This window comes from Cyclopterus lumpus, chromosome 22 (assembly GCF_009769545.1).
Source record: "Cyclopterus lumpus isolate fCycLum1 chromosome 22, fCycLum1.pri, whole genome shotgun sequence".
NCBI classification, from domain to species: Eukaryota; Metazoa; Chordata; class Actinopteri; order Perciformes; family Cyclopteridae; genus Cyclopterus; species Cyclopterus lumpus.
In genome coordinates this window covers 9,428,979-9,451,590 of record NC_046987.1, presented here as the reverse complement: position 1 = coordinate 9,451,590, position 22,612 = coordinate 9,428,979, and the positions used below count along the sequence as shown (strand labels likewise).

General features: G+C 45.8%; 1 protein-coding gene across 2 annotated transcripts in view; it reads right to left on the bottom strand.

The window, feature by feature from the left end:
* The window catches only part of crim1 (cysteine rich transmembrane BMP regulator 1 (chordin-like)), a 41,683-nt gene extending 19,316 nt beyond the window's left edge, over nt 1-22,367 (bottom strand). Inside the window, exons 1-4 of one of the 2 annotated variants that reach the window (XM_034562950.1) lie at nt 22,198-22,367; nt 9,783-9,944; nt 9,200-9,373; nt 1,206-1,448 (exon numbers count right to left, since the gene is read on the bottom strand). In XM_034562950.1, the coding sequence (XP_034418841.1) occupies nt 1,206-1,448; nt 9,200-9,373; nt 9,783-9,894 (529 nt within the window). In that variant the 5' untranslated portion in view covers nt 9,895-9,944; nt 22,198-22,367. Of the gene's footprint in view, nt 1-1,205; nt 1,449-9,199; nt 9,374-9,782; nt 9,945-13,707; nt 14,702-22,197 lie in introns of those variants that run through there. The other variant, XM_034562949.1, reaches the window with a different exon arrangement.
* Between the last annotated feature and the right edge of the window lie 245 nt (nt 22,368-22,612).

Sequence of the window (22,612 nt, the reverse complement as noted above, 5' to 3'; positions counted from 1 at the left end):
TGTCGGCCAAGTGGGCAATGGACACAAGTTCATCAGTCCATGCCTGAGCGGATGGACAATGGGGGTTGTGTTAAAGGGCGTTCCATTAGAGGATATGTATGGTATTTGAAAGCAACATAGACTTAATATGCATAAGATACAGTATTTTTAGCCAGTGCTTTGGGGGCCAATGCAGGACTGGGATGATGACTAGGGGGCCCAGTTTGTGTCCTTGGCCATGTCCCGGTCTGTGGAGCTTTCTGACACGTCGCGCAGTCATGCAGGCCTAACGGACGGTAGGCGCAGGACAAAAGGGATCAAGCCCCAGGCCCAAAGAGCAGCAGACACTTGTTATCAAAACACTGATCCCATGGCCCCCACGGCTGCCATTCAGCCCCCGCCGGCCTGCCGGACTCGATTACCCTCCCCACTGGCAGAGTGGAGCACATAAAAAGCATTCCCATCAATGAACTGTTGAACTTTTTCCCTTTGGACGTGTGACCAGACAGGAACCCTTTGACACTGCACTTCTGTTGAGCAAATTTGTAGCCTAAGCACTTTTCTGGTCACTGGGCTCGTTAAGTCCATTAATTCCGGGACACGGCACTCATTTATGCATGTAGAGGGGCCAGAATGGGAATTTGTTCTGTTGGTAAAACAGCGAATATTTGTTGGGAGCGCAGAGTAAACCGACCAATACCACAGGTCCCCTCCCTGCCTTCCTGACTCTCCTGGCTGCCTCTGGGCCACGTCAGAGAGCACTGAGCTCTTTCTATTTGTGCTCCACATTTGCTCTCTCTCTCTCTCTCTCTCTCTCTCTCTCTCTCTCTCTCTCACTCTCCCTCTCCCTCTATACTGCATTTCTCTTTCTCACCAGGTGAGAAAATGGTACAAGAGTGTACTTCAGACCAGCAGTTTGCTCTAAAAGACCCATTATATTTAATATCCCTTCAGGCAATAGAAATATTGTGGATACACCCCTTCAGAAATGTCTTTGAACCCTGGTCTTAACCGGCCCAGCTTGATAAACAGCCCAACAGTAATTATCCAATCAGCAACTTTCCTTTTCATCTGTGGACATTAGGTCAGCAGGGAGGAAAGCCTTACTCTAAGGGGAAATAATTGCTTCCTCAAAGGCGATGAATCTCACACCGACTGTGCCATTGCTACCCCCAGTGGGAGACCAATCAGAGCGGATCATGTAGTGTGCAGTTCAGTGCAATCACCTTTCTGGCACTCGAAGACATCACAGCAGTCGCCTGATTGACCGCTGGCCTGGCTGAGTGGCACGGCACGCTGTCCGCTCGGGCACTGGGGCTTGTGGCAGGCACGGAGGTCGCAAGTGCACTGGGGCAGTATGGAGGGGCAGCAACCAGTAGGGGGCGTGTAACTCTTGGTCAGGACTGAACCCTTAGGGCAGGAGGGCACTGGCAGAGCAGGACACATCACCCCGGCACACCTCAGCTCCTCTGAAACACACACAGTGATGGATGCACGTTCATATTAGGATACAGGTGTAGTGAAAGGGACATGGCTTTTGCATCTTTTTAATAGTTTGTCTTCCTTTGTAAGACAACACCCTCAACTGCTGTAGGCTCTGACAGTCCCCACACTGTTCTCCAAGAGGAGGGAGCGTTTTTCTTTGCTTGCACATGTGTGCGCATGTGTGTGTGGGGGCTTCTTGTAGTGTCAGTTGAGTCACTTTAGAACAGTTTACACAGTCACCCAACACAAACTGTGCGCAGTCATCAGATCCCTACTTCAGCCTGTGGCAGCCTCACAGCATCCTGTCAGAAGTGAGAGCGGAGCTCTAGACACGACAAGGCTCTGTGCGTATCCTGTCTACGGGCCTCTGATCCCACCCAGCCAGGCTCACAATCCAAACAGCCTCTCACGCTCTAAATCCAGTCATTAATACCAGCCAACCTTCAGCAGAGCTTTTCTTCTTGCCAGTTTAGAATCTCCCCTTCACTTAGCATACCAGGATGTGTTTGTCTTTTCATTTGCCAGAGCCAACATAATGGCTCTGATACCCCTTGTTAAAGGGGAAAGCGGTACAGGGGTACTGGAAATCTGGGCAAGGGGCTCAGGGGTGTATTTTGGAGCCTGTTCAGGAAAAGAAAAGTGGAGCACCCCTCTGTACTGCCATTGTATGAGAACAGTAGCTACCTTACAAAGATTGGATTACCCAAACCAAAGGGATGTGTTTATTTTGGTTCTCAGTGTCACTGTAATGTATACAGTGCAGGCAGAAGAGAAGGACTGGGGAGAGCAGATGCATGTCCTGTCCTATAATTGTCAATCACTGAGCAATTACCCAGATCTCCTATTAAAAACACAGTAAATACACACTTGGTTGCACTTTGACAGCTGAGAGTGAGAGTGGAAAGGCAGCATTAACTAGTGCAGAAATGATGGATGAGAAAGAGGAACATCTGGTTATCTCGTTTAAATTAAAGGAGAAAATGTGTCAACAAATGGCTGCCTTATTAAAAAGTTAGTTATGACTTGGTTATGAGGAATGCTTGACAGTTTTTGCATTGATATGGTTCTTGAGGAGAGAGACTGATAAAGGCCGAGGTTGCATAACAGCGCTTGGGCTTTTGGGGTTTCCCCTGAAGCAGAGTTTTCTTGATGGTCTTCCCAGACTGGCCCTGACTCCACAGTGCAACACAAGTCTCTCAGAGGATGTACCTCATCCCTGACATGTGAAGACCTGTAAATGGATCCCTCTGGGTTTTACCACAAGGGAAACTGAACCGGTGAGCAGTTCGGGGTTCAGACTACTGATCCCCTGATAATGATTCTGCTCTGCCAGTCCTCAACTCCTGAGCCCGACCTCTAATTCATACTGTATATTGTCAACCATTCCATCTCTTTAAGACCTGATGCTCTGCCGAAGTTTCGGTCAAGTAACCGTTTGATGCCTACCTGACCTCGAATACACATGGAGGAGAGGATCTTATGACTGCTGTATTTTGGTGGGTGGGGTAACATTTCTGACAGATGAAATTAAGGATTGGGGAAACGTTGACATTTTCTGGCTCCAAATAAATAGAGCAGGAGTGTGAGGTATCTGTACTGTACTGTTTACTCAAGCAACCTGGGAACACTGAGGACCGCCACAAAGCTCTCATTGATAAACTTTGTAGCTGAATAGTCTCATAGAAAATGAAGGGAAAACCCCTGAATTAAGGGAGGCTACAACCCTTTTAACGGGTTTTGGCCTAATTCCTAAGCAGGAGTTAAATAAACTTCAGTTGGAAGCGCTGATTGGTGAATATTTTACTTCCAATAAAGTCTTACGAAGTCTGCTGCTGCTCAGTTGAAGACTGGTTTTGCATATGAAAACCTCACACTGCTTGAAGCGAAAGAAAATGCCCTGAGACGATCTTCCACAATGTTCTTCTCTGACAAACACTTTCTATGTATTGTATGCGTCCTAGAGAAGGCTGATTACCCCTTCAGTTGTGATAATGACTGGGGTTAGAGTGCGCTGGGAAAAGCAGCTGGCAGACATACCATTGTCATTCAAATGAATAGAATTGTATCCATCCGTGGAAATGGTCCAGCCCTTGCAGGTCCAATTAATATAATTTTCTTGCCGGCACATTCATAAGCACAATAGGCAGACGGAGAGGATGGGAAAAGTCAGCAGCAAATGGATTTTATCCTGTGCTGTTTGTGTTCTATCTCTGAGCATAAAATGGTTGTAATTACAGAGTCAGCAACCACAGAAACAATCTTCGTATCACAATGGTGGCCATGCTCCAGCTTGCACAAACACAAAAGGCCCGATTTGGTATGCTTGATAAATTCTCTCTGCAGATTAGGCAATATGCTCATCAACAACTGCAGTACAGCAAAGAATGGGAAACCTTTGACCTCAATGCACAACCTGCAACATTACACACACACACACACACACACACACACACACACACACACAGGTCTGCAAGAGGTGGGATACGGAAATTGCTTAATTACCACAGAAAGGTCTCTTTTGTTAACAATGCATATTTCTGGCATCTCAGCAGCTCATTGAATAAAGAAAAACACCTCCTATCTAAATGGGTTTTTCTTCTCTTTAAACCCGGGTACAAGGAGCGCAGTCTTTCCTTAAACCACAGCGGCTCGGCCATGCAGAGAAGGCTGTGTTGACAGCCTGAGTTTACTCATGGAAAATGCGCACAATGTGAGTCCTGTTCACTGACTGACTTTGGAAGCACGTCAGCGGAGAACAAAGCTGTCTCAGTCCAGCTTCGCTCCGTGGGTTTCTGGTCTGTCCTCAGGTTTTATAAAGTCGCTCCGTAAAAGGGACACATCAGGGCCGTCTCTCACGTAAAGCTGTGGCCCAGTGCCCGCAGCAGTGAGAGCTGAGAAAGTCAGCATTGTTCCCGGTGGTTATCAGCGTGTGTGAGTGTATGTGTGAGGACCGCAGGAGCAGGTCTGAGAGGGGGTCCAGGCCAAAAGGCACCGACGGGGTCACCAGGCGGAAACACTTTGTAGGAACTTCACACCATGGTCAGAAATCTTGAGGTAGACGGGCGAAGGCACGCAGCAGCCGGCAGCCATGCATCTGCTGCCTGCACGCCTTGCTTTTCTCTCGCTCTTTGGCTAAATATTTGCCGTGATCTCAGTGTCCCGAGTAACACCGCTGGCAGCTGTGAATGAGCATGTTTGGGTGAGGTAATGAGTACACATGTAGGTGCACATTTGCACATCGATTCTTCATGTGTTTGTGTGTATGCACAGCAAGTGTACATTCCATTGAAACACACCCTTCACTTGCCGTCAGATGGCCAATAAGATTATGCCAATGGCCGAGAGCGTGAGGAGCTTCAATCTTACTAAAGGGCCAGTTCTTTGGTGCTCAACGCGAGGCGTGGTTAATCGTTATATCAGGCACAAAATGCTTCTACTCTGCTCCAGGTTATTGAACATAAAGCACTGGGCACCACCTTTCCCATTAATTACTTAGACTGTGGCGGCCCGCCATAGTCTATTTTACTCCGGCATAGTTTCATAACGAACTGAAAATATTGGGCTGGCTAGCTCTCTACGTGTGCATTTCCTCCACTGGCACGAGTTTGGCACCGAAAGTGAAAGTGGATCATGACTTTAGGCCGCGTCAGCTTCACAGCACCCCTTAGTGCCACTTTCAGGGGTCATGAACTGAGTGCTCGCTGTGCCCTCTTCCTGCAGGGAATGACCTCGGCAACCCGTCTTAAAACAATGACCACGTCCCGTGCTTTGTTTGTGTGACTTTTTGCAGTGTCATCGCCATTCATATTTATACAACCAAGGTTTTCATTGTTAAATGATTTACTACAGCATAGTGTAAAAATACTCAGAAGTAAAAGTTACTTAAGTAAAATAAAAGTATTGGCATCAAAGTACCAAAAGTAGAAGTATACTTATTATGCAGAATGGCTCATTTCAAGTAATATATTTAATGTAGGCGTATATCATTGGATTATAATTATTGATGCATTAATGTGTTCTACACTGCCAAAGAAGCATAACTAGTAATATTGTCAAATAACTGCAGTGAAGTTAAAAGTACAATATTTCCTTCTGAAATGCAGTGGACTAGAGGTGTAAAGTTACATAAAATGGAAATAGTAGGCTACAAGTACCTCAACGTTGTACTCAAGTATTTGAGAAGCCTAAATGTACTTCATTATGCTCCACCACTGCTAAAACAAGAGTACACAATTGTTTACAGGAGTGCAACGTTCTTCATTAAACTGGCCTCTTAATGTTGCTCTCACAGTGTACCTGATTGATGCACTATGAGCCTTCCCAGAACCCTTATTGAGGGTCCGAGGTCCACCCACTGTAGTCTAACAAAATCCTGTGGGAGACATAATTGAATAGCTGTCACATGTGCTGTCACTCAAGCAACACTATAGTTCAAAACATGCACCATCAGTATGTATAGGAGACCTGGGGTGGTGAATACATTGAGTTGAGTTATGTCTGGATTTGACTGTTTGGATTTGTTCCCTTTCAGGAGAAAAGAATGGCGGATGATGGATGAAATATAACTGGGAACTAAAGTAGTTGGAATGGGTCTTGGGTTTGAGGTCAAGATGTAGTGAATGGAGTGAGGGTTCGAGCTGGACGTGCAAGAATGGTCTGAGACGTGTGTGTGACTTGGCTTTTACCGCTGGCCTAATGCTGGTTTGGCTTAACCGCAGGCCATGAGCCGTGAGCGGGTAGACAGCCATCCCAACATGCCATTAAGGGAAGTTCTTTGTCTCATTCGCCACACAGGACTTTTGTTTCCTCTTTGAAATCACTCCCCACACACACACAAATAGGCACACACTGGGAAACGAGCAGCTTGCAGGGTACAACAGGGGGCCACGGTTTACGCAGACGGCACACACACACACAGCGCTGAGACGTCTCGCGCCCCTGCCAGCCGGCGGCGGTCTGGCTCGGCCAGTAATAGCTCTGCCACAAAGAGGGTGCAGCCAAGCAGAACTAACAGTCCGTTCACAAGGGCAGAGAGGGGCAGGACGGAGGTGGCAAAGGTGGGAAGATTTGTGGGAACAAGCTCAAGTCTGTGCCATGCTATCACTGTGGGCACTGCTTCCCCGTCTGGTGAACCGCTCGTGAACTACCAAGTGCCTGTGAGGGACATAGTTCACTTATTCTATCCACGCTATCAGTCCACAAGGGCAAGAGAGCAGACAGCCTGACTGCTTCTGCATTGCTTGGGTTTTCAACGGTCACTATTTCTGAGCAAATGTTAGTATTAAGCGATGCCAGTTGTATGAATCACCTAAACACTTCCAAAATGCTGGCTTTTTTTCCGTCAGTGAGTAACAGCAGGGGAATTCCTTAAACATAGCACTTTGGAGCCTTATCATAAATGAAATATGTAAACCATCCTAGAGTGTAAAATTACCGAACACCACCCTACCAAGACCCTGGGGCCTGTGCTTGACACAAATACCTCAACAAAATGGTCGGCTTCACTTGCGATTTCCTATCTTCCTGCGTCTGCCTTCCCCCTCCCTCTCTTATACTTATCACATCCTCTTTCCCTGACATGTGGGTATTACGTCTGTTGCTTCTGATTGAACGTTTGCAGCCAAATTACATCAGCGTCTTGAATACCAGCGGAGAACAGGATCCCGCTGAAACAACACGAAGCAACGTCAGGAGATTGAACACCGACAGTGTTGGAGCGGAGAAAATGTTGAGTTTTAACAGATCACAGTGTGTCACAGGGGAGGGGTGAACTAACAAGACCACTGAGTGAGTCAGAGAGAACGTGAATGGTCAAACCATTTCCATGTGTGAGCATATTTGAGAGGAGAATCTGTGTTCCGACTGATGTTGGGACACAAGGTCTGCTGTGTGTGTGTGTGTGTGTGTGTGTGTGTGTGTGTGTGTGTGTGTGTGTGCGCGCGCGCGTGCGTGCGTGCGTGCGTGCGTGCGTGCGTGCGTGAAGGGCGATTAGTGAGGCTTTCCTGCCCTGGGAGACAGTTTAGAGGATACATTTGCTGTCACACACTCGCAGGGCATGCTAACACTTCTTAATAATGGCTTGTGTCTCAAGACAAGGAGTGGTTCATGGACGCAGTCTCAATGGAGTCCAACAGCACTGAGCGAATAAGATCCTAACCACAGGGTCCCGGTGTGGTTGCGGAGGACGCTCACGCTGGTGACAGACGGAGGGAAAATGTCTGCCGGGAACATCTAGATAAACAGGATAATTATCACACACAGACGTGATTATATTGAACCACGTGTGCATCTGTCCACATGCACATGCATACTTGCAGACATAACAGACGCACACACACATCCTGGTCTCTTACTTAATGAGGGGCCATCAGAAGGGCGGCTGTGTTGTAGTGAGAACTCATAAGCCGTTGAAAAATGTTGTTTACAGTTTTCGCTGGTGTGAGTTTAAACTGTCACCGTCGGCTTTGTAGATGAGGGAGCGACAAAACGAAGCACTGGCTGTATATCTTTCACTGTAACGCTAGACTTTAATGATTTTACGTCTAAACAATATCATGTTTGACGAACACACTTCCTGTGGGACATACTGATCGAGAACATCCACACGGCTGTAGTGTAAATGTTGTGATATTTGCAGACTCAATAATCTCAAATATGTTACCGTTTTGTCTATCTTAATCGCCGTTCTTCGCCTGAAATGTCAGTACATTTCAAAGAGAGCATCAAAGGGGAGCAACATGAAGATAAAAACAGTCACAGTCACAGGCTTTGGACTTAATCTGTTTGCCACTGCAGTCGGACATTTTTCTTCAGGATTCGGCTTCCTGCTTGTTCAGTAAGATGAAGTGTACCCAACATACTCAGAGGTGCAGTGAGTTCACTCAGTAGCAGTCTTGTCCCATTTTGCAAGTGTCAGTCAGGAGGAGCCACTTAGCGCCCGTCTCTCTTCCAGACACCTCACAGTCCAAATGAGGAAGTTAAACTCTCTGTGCCAATAACATTTTGCACTCAGAAGTGTCAATCATGGAGGGTGCGAAGCGTGGAGGTAAACACACATTCTTGTATTGTCACACATCATTCAAGAGATTCTTTCTTTTTTTTTTTTTTTTTAAAGCATCCATCTGTGGAGCTTTTTGAGACTTTTCCTGGTTTTGCTACTCTGTCAGTCAGATTCTCACTTTCTGTCTTTCCTTCTTGTTTTCTTTTCATTATATCGGTCTCTTCTTTTCCCTAAACCTCCTCCCCCTTTACTTTTTCCCACTGTGCATGACATCATGGGAAGTGCAGTGCTTTATGCATTGTGCCTGTTCAGCTTTACCGGGACTCTTTATGAATATTCAGGGAGATACATTAGTGCAATCACACACACAGTCTTAAGCACTTGATCTTTAAAGGAACTCATTTCTTAATATGAAAGATGGTTTCCTTTAAAGTCACACGGTTTCCATTGGTCGCTGGCAATATGCCTCCTGTCACACATAATGGGCTCAGACATAAGGAATTCTGTGTTCCACTCAAAGGGGTTATTTGTACAAGAGCTGTAGCATACTTTATATCAATGTTTCTACTTGGGCATGGGCTATGAATGATAGAATCCTGTTTAAAAGTATCTTCGTAGTCGCAGACACTTCAGACTCGGGTATAAATCTGCACATTTCAACACTAAATTTGTTGAAAATGAATAAATGCTGCTGTGTGGTTTGTCAGTTCTAGTTGCAGGTCATGTGAAGGTTACCTGCGGCTTCCTGGCACTGGCTGCGGTTGATGTAGGCAAAGTGGTGGTGGCAGCTCTGAGACTCACACACACAGCCCTCGGAGGTCAGGTTACACCCAGAGAACATGCAGGCCGGGTTAGATGGTCCCACGTACTTCTCTCGGTTTCTTTCCCGGTGCTCGTGCCTTCGACCCTCTGAAATCCCGCCGTGGAAACACACACACACACACAACGGTCATCAATGAGTCACAGACAATGGCATCACTCAAGGGTTAGTGGGGGACCACTCCACAAAGCCTTAGCGTGTGTGTCATCACTATGATATGTAAGTAGCATTACTCACCTTAGAGCCACATCTGTTATGGATTAGCTCTTCTCAATGGACAGTATTATTCTCTCTGACTCAGATTCTGTGTGTGTGTGTGTGTGTGTGTGTGTGTGTGTGTGTGTGTGTGTGTGTGTGTGTGTGTGTGTGTGTGTGTGTGTGTGTGTGTGTGTGTGTGTGTGTGTGCGTGCGTGCGTGCGTGCGTGCGTGCGTGCGTGTGTGTGTGCGTGCGTGTGTGCATGTGTGTGAGTGTGTGTGTGATGGGGGAACAGGGCTCACCTGACTTGCTGGCCTTCATGCAGGTTTCCTGGTCCGGGTAGGTGAAGGAGCCCAGACATGAGTGACGGGCATCGCACACACACTGACCTCCGGCTCTTTCACAGCCTGTCATCAGGGGACAGCGCTCGTCCTCCAGGCCTGCCTCTGAACGCTCAGGGAGCACTGCGAGGGGGAGAACAGAGGACATCATTAGGTTGGGGGAAGATCATGAACTTCTCACTTGGACTGGGGTTTGTCCATTTTAACTGGGAATAAAGAAACATTGGGCAGAGTTACAGATAAAGCGTAATCGCAAGCTCAAATGAGCCAAGAACCGAGATTTGTTTCCCCAAAAGTGCGGAAGGGTGAGCCAGCTTACAGCTTTGGTTGCAACACATTGCCCTGGCACCACCATTACTGAAGTGACTAGTCTATTTCTGGGCTGCCATCCCTCCTCCGTCCTTGCCATGCCACACTACTTCAGCCATTGAGCCCATTTGTTTGCTTTTGTTCCACAGCATGGGGGCCCTTCCAGGGATTTCATCTCTGCTGGCCGCTGGGACGCCTCCTCTGTACCGACGCCACTTGCACAACTTATTGTTCCTTCGTCTGGCGAGATGGCACCTTGATGCTTTGCCCGACTTGGACCCAACTTCACTATAAGAAGGAATATCCGAGAGAGTAATGTGTCTTAACATACAAATCGCCCGTAGTATTCCTTTCCCATGCATGCATGAATAAACCCATATTTGCACCCCCAAATTACCATCCTTCACAGTTGTCCAATCCCACTAAGAGTGGCAGCAGAGTAAACAGGATGAGACAAACTGTAACCCTGAGTAACCCCTTGCCAGGCATTTAGCTCCCAGGCCTCAATCAACAGTGTGGAAGCGCGATCGCAGCTGATCATAATACTCTGGCTTTCTTCCCTACACACCACCAACAGGGGAAACGGTCCGGTGAAAAAGTTTCACTGTGGTATATTTATTGGACTACGAAATAAAGCCTCTTAAAATGAAAATCAGTTTCATTCTCAGTTAGTATTCAGAGAAACAATTTTTAAACAGTTTTTAAATGCTATAAATCATAATACAGGACACATGTGTATCCATATTCATTTAAAATAAATGTTTCACGATAAGAAAAAGTGGGACTATTTCTGTAATTAATCGTACCATTGAAGTGAATCAATGTGAGTGTAGAAGAAAGCAAACTCTTTCCCCAGGTTGAGGTTGGTTGTGTGCAGGACTCCTTGGCCCAAGGGCACGATAGTAAAGGTAACACTACCTCTTGCCAGCCTGTGTGTTAATAGTCTCCCAGATGGCCAGCGAGACTGGCAAAGCACAAGCAGCCTTTTGAATAGAACCACACCAAAACTTTCCCTGTGATTTCCTTTCACCTTAAAATGATACTCAGCTCCACATTTTTTCCATTCCGAGGCTTTCCTGTGCCCGGGAGGGTATTTTCATTTGAGCTGGTATGGTTGCCTTGTCTGTGTGGAGTGCTAAATCTGGCATGTCGAAAATGAGGTAGAAGTCAAAACAATGAATGACAGGCTGAACTCTAGAGACATTGTCTCTTTAAATATTTTTTTGCTTGACCCCTGTCAGCCCAGCTTGTTCTAAGCTGGTCTGCCTCAGCCTAGCCCACCTTTGGTCTGACCCGGGTCTGGTCTGGCCATGATATCTATTATCTGGCCTGGCATGACTCTAGCCAAGGTCTATGGCTTCATCCCAGGGGGATTCCTCTCTCAGCAACTGAGACTACTTGTCTTGGCATCCAGGATGAGAAAGCTGACCTCTAGAGGCCCTCTGGCTGATAGTGAGCTAAAAAGGAAGTCTTTGAAACATTAGATAATACCAGAGGAAGGGAGAAATAGAAGGCATGCGAGTGGACATTGCGTCCATGTAAGATAGACATTCTGTTACGTGGTATGTTAAGTGCCTCCGGAGCTAGTGGAAACTTTTGTGGGAGGGCAGACAATGAGAATACAATGAGAGCATCAAAACAAATAATGTAGCTACAAAGATTGAACGATTTAACCTCGCTGAAGCAAATATGAGAAGGGGACAGATGCATTTGCCCCAGAGCAGGTGCCAGTGTACTCACGAGACGCCTGACAGACTCAGCCTACAACCTGAAGCTGCAGCATTTGATTCACAGCCAAATTCCCTCATGAGAATAACTGATATAAATGTCACAGGTCTTATTTATGGGACGCCACAACCCTTTTTGGTTCTCATACCTCAATAAATGGCAGCAACGCCTGGATTTAACCACTTCAACAGTGAACAGTTTATCTCCAGCAGATTTCCAATTCTTTTTTAGAGTCCAGTATCTTAAATTATATTTCCAGGTCTGGAAAACAAATGCTCAGTGACTATTGCTGTTTCAAGCTTGGCCACAGGAGCCCTGAAAAGTTAATTATGACAGCTAGTCAAAAAGGTTGTTACCATCTTATCAACAATAACCGTTTAAAAACTAGATGATGATGCATTAGCAAGGTATACTCCTCATATAATATGCAATATGTCACCTGTCACAGGTTGCTGAGCCTCCACACTAACAGATTCCGACCACCCAGAAAATCAAAACTGTGAGCAGAAAAGCAGGGGATCAGAAAGCGGAAACATTTACCCCTTACTCCTGATTGCGAGTCTAATCACTTTAAGACCCTTGCAGCTTGAAGAGGGAAATCTGTGATCAGCCTCCAGCAGCCTGCCTACTGTGGCCCCTTAAAACACACCGGGAGGTGTTGATTTACCCCCACCTATAGACCCTCTATGGATACTGAGATTGTGTGTGTGCGTGTGTCTGATTTAGGGGTCAGCAGCGTGCTTCGAGGCCCCTGAAGCCAGAAGAGGCAGCACGCAATCAGAGGAGCCATTTGGTCTGCCACTCGCTCCAAAGCTGTTAATTCGCTGAGGAGCTGTCCTCCAGGCGCCAGCCGAAGCTGTACACAAGGTCTTCTGGGATGGCCTTGGGCTTGGGACCGCCGGAAGACCCTCCTGGAGCCGTAACTTGGACCACCCCACAAAGGGATGGTGACAGGGCAGGATCAGGCCATCCAGACATCCACTGAGAGCTGCCTACTCTCTCTTACATGTCCCATCAGTCCATTTCAATCATCCAGAAACAGGCTGGACATAGTGCAGGTGGAGGGGCTTGTGGGTGGGTTATTTGTTCCCCAGGGGAAGGCCATTGCTACTTACTGCATTCACTGTGAGAAACCTGACACCCTACACAGTACTTTGACGTTCAGAAAGTTGCTGAAATTGAGCGTAAAATGAGCACGTCCTCCAGTTTGGCTCGGCAGAAACCGATCAGCACAACAGTGTGGATTCACAAGATTGCCAATGAAAATCTTCAGGAGACTTTTGCAATGGTGGCGGCAATCAATAGAGACAAGAAAAGGGCATCTTATTATTCAACAGTGTCCATGTTAGAAAAACGCAGCCATCACTCAACCACAATTCACACTAATTCAAACCATCATTTTTGGCTTCTTTCAATTCACTGCCTTTTTGTATGCATGCCTCTTTGACTTGTGAAGCAAAGCGCGCTGACTAAAGCAGAAGTGTAACCTAGTGCCAAATCACTGATTCCAAACGTATTGTGATGGCTGTGAGCAGAGTGAATGAAGCTTTGAGGAGAAGAAAGAGCAGTTGAACATGACTCCTCTCCTGGCAGTCAAGAGCCCCTCAGACCTGGGGAGCTGCTCCAGGCAGCAGGGACAAGGTAAACACTGACACAGTCATTGCAGTCAGGACTTAACTGACATTTGAATAGTGATGCCTTCAAGCCGCTTAAAGGAAGGGGGTGGTTGCCTACCAAATTAATTGACACCTACAGCTCTTTTCATTGCACTGATAAAGAACTCAGCAGCATATTTAGTCTTTCAATACCACCCCAAGTTATATGATTTCATAAAAATGACACTACCCACCTTTACATACTCCAGTTTCTGGGATTTGGACTGCTCCTGTTTTGTTAACAGAGGCGCAGGTCAGCCCCAGGGCGCAGTAGCCGTGCGCCCAGTCCTTTCCGCCGCAGGGTTCCCACTCCAGCCGGGCACACTGGTCACAGCATCCGCAGGGATCCCTGGCCAATGTCCGGCCACCCTCGCAGCCGTGTGGGGCTTTGCCGGGACAAGTGCGGCGATTACACGGCGTGCACTCGTGAGCCGAGAGCGCACGCACCAGAAAAAGGACATTTAATAACACCACGGAGCACTTGCTGAACATGTTGTTTTTTTTAAAGAAAAAAAAAAAAGAAGCCGTCTGTCAAGTTTCCCAGAGAAATAGTCCGCTTCTGTCAGAGGATCCGCCACATGAGCTCCCCGCGATGCTCACTATAAAGTTGCAGAAGTCTTCCTTAAAAGTTTTGTGACGCGCCTTCCCTCGGGCGCGCTGATTTAACACACTTCAGGAGCACGAATACCACGAGACTGAAGGGATGCGCTTTGCGGCTCTCACGGTTCAGTGTGGGCAGGTAGACGCGCGTCTCATCCGAGTAACAAATCCAAGAGCGAGGCTGTTGACGTCCAGTGAGGTTTGCTGCTGCTGACAGCGACGCACGAGAACGCAATCTGACTCTCAAATTGTCATACAGGCATATAGAAATTAGCGTTGCACCCCTCCCACTGACTGACACGGGCACCGACCAGTCACAAGGAGCGAAAGGAGGGGAGGATTTTAACTGATGTGTCCCCCGCTCGGCAACTCGCCTCCGTGTTGCGCAATGATGCAACTCTTAGTGCTTGAATGCAAGTTGCTTTTCTGCGTCATATTCTGTAAATCCCTGCAATTTTGCGGAGCTATTTGTTGGTTTGAAATATGTTTTTGAAATACATAACAAAGGAGTGTTTTCGCATGAGAAAAGCATGACTTACTCAATTTTCAGTCCTTGCTTTATGTCACACTATTACATTATGAATCTACACACCAATAAAGCGGGTTAGACTATAATTCACATAATTAAAGTAGACTATATGGCTACTTTAATGGCAATAAAATAAGAATATATCGTCTAGACACTCCCTCCCTCATTAAGATGATATCCTTTGTGCCACAGAGTGCATTTACAGCAGGGCTCTTGTCACCAACCCCCTAATTGTTCACTACCTCTGTTTAACAATACAGCCATAAACTCTGTCAAAGCCTCATGATCAAACATTATCATGCTGTATGTCATTCCACAGCCTTACCTTTTGTGCGTGGATGAGTGCGTGCTTAGTTGTGTTTGCAGGTGTCCGACTGTGTATGTAGGTGGCTTTTTTCAAAAGTCAAAAGGTCATCTCATGTTTGTGCTTACATTGGCAGATGGATGGTGTGTGTGTGTGTGTGTGTGTGGGGGGGGGGGGGGGGGGGACAGTGGGCACAGCTGGAGGCTGATTGTGTCAGTGCCACACACTGAAGACCTAAAGAAAGCAACAACAAAAAACCACGGTTTGTCCCCCTTTTCTGCTGCACAAGTGAGCAAAAGCAAAGCCGACAGATTTTTTCCCACGGTGACAGATCATGTATAGTCTTCAGAGGCAGTCGAGTGTGATGGTAACACTTGGGGCGGCTTTAGACAAAGCTGGCTGCCGGCTCTGAGCAACTAATAAGAATTACTGTAAAGTAAATGACACAATAATAGGTATCATGCATCAAAAGTGTGAGGATGGTCCAATATTGTAGATTTTTAAAACATGTTCTCTTCAAAAAACAATCAGAAGTCATCCGGGATAATTTCCCCCACAACACACACCAGCACCTCCCTCATTTGCAACATCTGCCTGGATCCACCCGCTCCAACACAAACACAACATCCAGGAAACCAGCCCCACCGCACGCATAATCAGCCCTTGCAACACAACTCGGCTCTTGTCCTCCAGCTCTCCCTCCGCCCTCCCTCCCTCCATCTCCTCCTTAAAGCTCTTGTCAAATGGGCCGACCCGCTGACCGCTGGCTGGGACACCCACTGTTGGTTGACGACAGATCAGACCAGGACCGTGGAGAGCCTCGGTTTCCATTGACTTACACAGATTGTGGCCCAGTGGCACTGACCTATTTGCCTGGGCAAAGGGCTTTCAAACAGGGACCTGCTGGCTACTCTCATCCTGCTATCATGGACCAGAGGTTTGTTTTTGCCAATTGAAAGGTCACCACAGCACCTTATGGTCCTCTTTCTATCTATCTATCTATACTGGTAATTCCATGTGCAAACACTGGGGGATCATAAAGGGGGTATTTTTCTCTCAGTTGGGCAGCAGGGGAAGCCATCAACAATACAATAACTGGGACCAAACAAGAATACACCCTCATTAGACCGATTCTAAGCATATGCCCTACATCAAAATATTGCATGAATTTGGCATTTGAGAAACTACAACAGTAGTGTATGTGTGCAAATGATGCTTGTAGTCACAGATCTATGGTGAAAATACAGCAGGAGAGGCACCAGTTGTCCCTGTCCTTCTACATTGAAGTCTGTGGTGTGATGATTGTGATTGAGGCTTGTGGAACCATGTCCAGGTGGGCATAATCCTCCCTGGCTCCATGAGACGCAGGTGTCATGGTGTGTGAGATCTGTTCCAGAGATCGGATGACCTCTCTCTGTCATCTACCCCCATTGCTTCTAGTGCTTCTATCCGCTCCACATGCACTTAATTTACACTTGCTTGCTGTGGAGGCGTCAGACTGGTGGTGAGGAGTTGTTTCTGGGGAGTAGATGGGTGTGAATGATGGTTTGGAGGTGAGCTCACCGGCAGCAGCGATACAAGGCTGAGGGTGGCACGGGGCCGAATGTGGAGTGTGATATGGAGTGTTGAGTGCATGTCGAGAGGACAGCGTGCGGCCCACCTGATTACAAGTCCCCAGGATGTGCTCTGGGAATTTTCCCTGAGGATCAGTGTACAGTGCTGGTTATCGCCCTTGCTTAGCTTATCTGTGAGCATGTGGTGCTGGACTGAACCACACTTTGCACCAGGGTGGTGGTGAGGAATGAGGGTAAGGGGGTATAATGGCAAAGCATATGACAGTTGAAAGAGTTTCAAAGCCATTCAGACATCTACTAAACTAGGACATTTCAAACTGAGAGCAGATGATATCATCATTTTTCTTATTCTAGCAGCCACAAACATGAGGTACACAAGAAAGGGCCGTTAACAAACCAAAACCTTTCAGAAATTCTGCCAAAACAATGATTTTCCTAAGAAACGGACGGTTGTACCGGGTATTGAGGTAATAATCCACAGATATGACTACTTCTCTTTTCCATTATTGCCATCCAGGGGGATTCACTCATTTGTTTGGACCACTGTATAAGGAGTTTGGAAACATTTGGAGGAGTCCAAAAGAAAAATTACCTAATTTTGCAGGAGAGCAGAGCTGATTTCCAGCTCTAGTTTACAAAAAACTGAACATTATGTTTTTTATCAATGCTGTCCTCCCCTCTTTTCCTCTGTCCTTGACTCCTTCTCTTTTACCTCTCTCCTCCCTCACTCTTTTCTCTCTGTGAGGTCTATAATAATGTGTTTTGACTTCGTCAGGTCTCCTGCTGTCTCTTTCTCTCTGCCTCGCAGAGTCATCACAGCAGCAGTGATACAAAACTACTACTCCCCTCCACTCCCCTCCCCTCCCTCCCATCTTCTTTGGCCTTCTGCTTGAATGTTGAAGGGATCAGTGGGTTCAACCAGCCCTGAGGGGTAGGTTCTCCACTTTGTCTTTGTAGTAGTGGCTGTTTTCTGTGAGGTAATAGCGAGAGGACATAAATCTAAGCAGATGCCCGGTCATCTCATGAGCATTTCATCCTAATGCCTGAGTTATACTCATGTGTTTTGTGCAGACATATATAATCGTGGGGCAGATTGCTTGTGGCATGTAACTTATTTTTAATTTGGGCTCGTGGTTTTCGAATCCTTCGACAGGCGGTCTTTGATTTCATAGGTGGGAGTTCCAGATAAGTTTGACCTAACACAACTCCATGTTGTCCAATCAGAGTTCTGCGGCATCAGCCGTGTCACATTCTTCAGGAGGTGATGCAGCGCTCTGCGAGTTCTGCAAACCATCTCTGCGGCTCTGTTGAAGCTCTGCACAAGCCTTTCTTCAGTATAAATTAGGCATAAATATTGACATGTAAATGACTGCTCTATGAGGTATTATGAATGTTGTCTAAGTTGTGGCCAAAGCAGATGAGATTTGATTTAATGTGATGAAGTGTTGGAGGATGAGCCCTGCACCTGATGCACATACTTGTTTGATCAACTCTTCTCAACTACTATTTAATTGATTGCCATGCGATTCTCTAGCCAGAAGCACCATGAATATCTACTGACGCATTCTATGAAATATCTCACCTGCAATAAAACATCTAAACATAACCAATACACATCTGCTAGATGGATTGGCAAACACACCTTTGGTTCCTATAGACAATGTATTGTAATGCTTATTCCTTCAGCTCCACCATGAGGTTAATATTTGTGATTTAGAGTCAAATGTCTTGACAATTGTTCAAAGGATTGCCATGCAATTTGCTGTAGACATTTGTCTACAGCAAAGGATGAAGTGTAACCACGTTGGTATTAACTTTTTATATAGCCCCATCATTTGTCTAATACTTTGGTTTATTGCTGAACATCAACATGTTAGCACTGTGGCAGCATGCTGACTGTAGCATTTAGCTCAAAGCACCGCGGGGCCCCAGTAAAGCCTGAGAGAATTGCTAGCGTGGCTGTGGTCGTGTTCTGGGAAGACTTAGGAGCTCAAATCAAACATGGATAAAGTAGTCCAAGCCAGTCTAATACAATAAATTTAAGAATTTAAATAATAAAGGAAATGAAAATGAAAACAAAAGAGACTTACTTCTCTTACCAAATACATCAATACTTTCTAAAAGCACCGTAATGACACATAAGGTTTCTGGGTTCGATTGGCACCGAGAGTCTTCATGACTCAGCCCCAGACCCTTCCTTGCCGTCATGGCTCAAATCCTCTGGCTCCGGTTTATGCCCAACTCTGGGCTTCTCACTCTCCCTCCATCCCTCTCTGCCGTGGGATCATGTGACCTTGCGGAGCAAACGGCCACCAGCTTGTTTGACAATTATAAGTGGCATACTTGCTCACCCCTGTCGTGCTCCGGCGGAACGTTAAGTGGATCTCTCAGAAGTTTTAATCTGAAAATCTATGTGAAGATGAATTCCTCAGAGGATTGGAACCTAAAAGAGCCCTTGTGTCCCATTCCCACAACACCTGCCTGGTGTAATCTTCCCTTTCATACGTGGGATCATTGAGACCATAGACCTAGTGAGCCTCGGAAGGGGCTGGGGTTACAGTAAATGAATATAGGGCGAGGCTTAATCCAATTTTCTACCTGGTCATAAACTACTTTGAGTGGGTGTCGCTGGAAACATTTGTCATGTCGATGAACTGAAACTGCCATGTGCTTATGTGTGAGTGTGTTTGGTTCTCATATATATACCTTCCAATAGAACTGAAGTGTCGTTTTCCCTGGTAAAATGTTCATATTTACAAGCAGCGTACTTGGTAGTTAAATTTTTCGCAATGTGTTTGACATGAACAGACAGGATTTTGTCACAATTTAGAGATCCAGAATAAAGGTAGACAATCGGGTTTTTCGTCCATAATTATTAAAAACCTTTGTTAACTAATATTTTGGCCACTAGGGGCAGTGCAACAATCTGTCACCTTGCAAGTGTGTGAGCAAACAGTTACGTATTCAAACATCAAGCACAGACACAGCATAAATCGTAATCTGCAGTTTTTTTCTAGTGACTCTCCTTTTTGCTCTGTTTTGGTCTCCACCAACTCCCAAGGGAAGCTGGGCTAACTACTCCACTGTGTTTACGAGCTAGGTGCTTACGGCAGGTAGCACACAGCAAGTTTATCAGAGAGATTTTTGTTGTTTAAAAATAGCTGACTGCTACGTCTGAAAACAACACGGACTGAAGCAGAAAAGTCAAGGTGTGGTCAGAAAGGACAAGACAATGAGCTGAAAGACAGTCAGGTGATAATTATCTGTGGGCATGTCACTACAAGCAACTCCTACATTTCATGTCATCTTTTTACTCATTTATTACATTTAGTACATTTTTGTCTTTGCATCTATTTTGATATGTTATAGATATATTATACTGTATATCAAACCAGTAAATTGGTAGCATAGCTTAATCTCATCCTTATGGTCTTGTGGATTGTTTCCCTGTTTCTTTTCTCAGATGTCTGACTCTTCTTCGCCTTTTTTTTTTAACCCAGTAAGAAGTCAGAACAACTGGATTATAGACCCTCCTATCTTGACCAAAAAAAAGAAAGTATTCTGATATAATAGTATTTAAGTACTTTAACTCTTTAATCTCATTTTTATTTAGTGAAAATGAATCAAGCTGGTGAGGCTTCCTGTGAATTCTCAAAATATAATTAACTCTCTGCCTTCACTCCATCGTCATTGATTTAAACATATCGAATCCTGAGTTCCCTCTGCACGTCCAAACATACACCTGCGACTTTACATAGATGGTTCTAGCGGTTTCTGTGCGCTTTGAGGGGAGGCTCCTCAGGTAAAGGTGCCAGGTTTACAGGCAGATCTCCAGCTGGCAGAGGAATGTCACAACCTGTGTTTCAGCTGTAAATTCTGACATAATTACAGTGACACTAACTCAAACACTGAGGTGAAACAACCACCTTGTGAGGGGAAAATGATCACTGCTTAATGTTATGTCTGGGACACAGATATACTCCGGTCTTTGTTGGGGGAAGGAGAGACGGCAGGAGCAAGAATGTAAGAAATGTGCTAGTTCTTTGACCTTTATGAAGGTGAAGCAACGAGTTGACATCATTGCCATAGCCGGCAAGTGTGTGCTTGCAGTCACATGGGCCAAAGGAAAGTAGATACAGGTCAAATGAGGGGGAGAGTGTAAGTTATGTATGTTACATAAATACTTCTGTGAATACATACACTTTATGTGTACTTGACAATTCAAAGTACTTCATGGCAAGGATGGGAGTGAGAGTAAAGGCCATTTTCGTATTGCAAAATGTTGGGAAATATGTTTATTTGCTTTGGGAATTCTTCTCATTTAACCCTTGTTGAGCAAATAAGCATATTTCCCAAAATGTCAAACTATTCCTTCCATTGCAGGTTTTGAGCCTGACTGAGTACTCTCGCTGAATGGGCTGAGAGGTGGGACTTTGAGTCCCAGAGAGAAACAGAAAACTGTTGATTTTCTTCTCTATGTAGTGCTGCCACTGTGTGGTGGAATTTAAGCAGTGCAGTGCTACGAGAGACGCACCGTGTCCCATCGTGTCCAGTTCAGTTCATCACACAAAACATAGACTTGATGATCATGCTGTATCGACTCATGCGCGAGAGGAAACATCTAAAGGCAGGAAGCCTTTATTCCTCCCGGGCCCAGGTTTTTACTGGCATAGTCACACTCTCTTCCTGTTTTTCTCTCACCACTAAGCACCAACAAACAATACTCGGAAGGGGTCTGCTCTTTGTCTAGACGTGATCTGTCAGCTGTGTCTGAGCCGATTCAGTGTGCAGCTCGACAACAGCTACAACAACTGACCTGTCTGGCTGAGTTCAAGTGTGCAGTCAAATAGGATCAAACAGAACTGGCTTCTTCTCTCAGTCCCTCGGTGTTAGGCAGGACTTTAGAGTGAGTCCTACACTCTTCAACCTCTGACAGTGTTCAACACTTTAAACAAGTGAGCCTCCCTTGTTTCACTATTAACACATAGAGAGGAGACCATCCACTTTTAAAAACACTGAGGGACATCCAATTGACACAGAAATTATATACTTTAGGTTTGGGTGGCTCAGTGGTGCAGTGGTTAGCAGCAAGAAGGTTCGGGCCCCTTTTCTGCCTGAGAGGGCATGTTCTGCCTGTGTCATCAGAAATTAAGAATGCTTGTAAAGTTATTGATGGACATGTTTTAAAACTTGAATGAATTCAGATGAGACCTCTTTTTTGTGAATTGGATTTCCCAACCTTCTCCAACCTGTTGAGGATTGTTAGTGAAATGTGAAAAACAATCACTGTATTGCTTTAGGTAAGAGGTACAAATAATAAGGTATAGCAAAAGTTTGAAAAGGTCAAACGTGTTTAAAATCTTGCAATTGCATGATTTGTTCAATAGAGGGCAGAATGAACTAACTATCCAAAAATGCAGGGTTTCTTTAAGGTCAGCGTCAACGGCAAAGAATAAGTAAGACTTTTAGAATAATTAAGAATGGCACAGTTGTTTATAACTGCACTGTGAAGGCACAGTGTGCATAAGGTCAACTGTGATGAACCTCATTATTCAGGAGATCATGGTTAAATCATTATTACATCTATCTTAACTATCGTCAGTAGAGTTAGATTCAGAAACAGTTGATGTATCGCAAAAGAAGACAAGACTGCTTTTGGTAATTTAGTGTACCTTACCTTAATTACTCCCATATTATTCTGTACACTTCAGAACAGAACAGAAGAGGCTGTGAGTGTGTTGCTCAATAGACATCAGCAACACCTTGCTCTCTCTCAACCTTCAAGACTCTGGTGACTAATTTCCTAACTGACATTTGACATTACTGGTCCACCATACAGTCTGCAGATGCCTGTGTGTGTGTGTGTGTGTGTGTGTGTGCGTGTGTGTGTGTGTGTGTGTGTGTGTGTGTGTGTGTGTGTGTGTGTGTGTGTGTGTGTGTGAGGAAGGGGGAGGGGGAGGGGGGCAGAGGGAAATGAAAAAGAAAGAGAGGGAGCGCCAGTGTCAAAGTAGGTATAGGGGCAGACTTTCTGGAGCCGACTCCCACATGCCCTCTGATTACCTGTCACTGGTCAGACCAACCTCGTCTCTCTG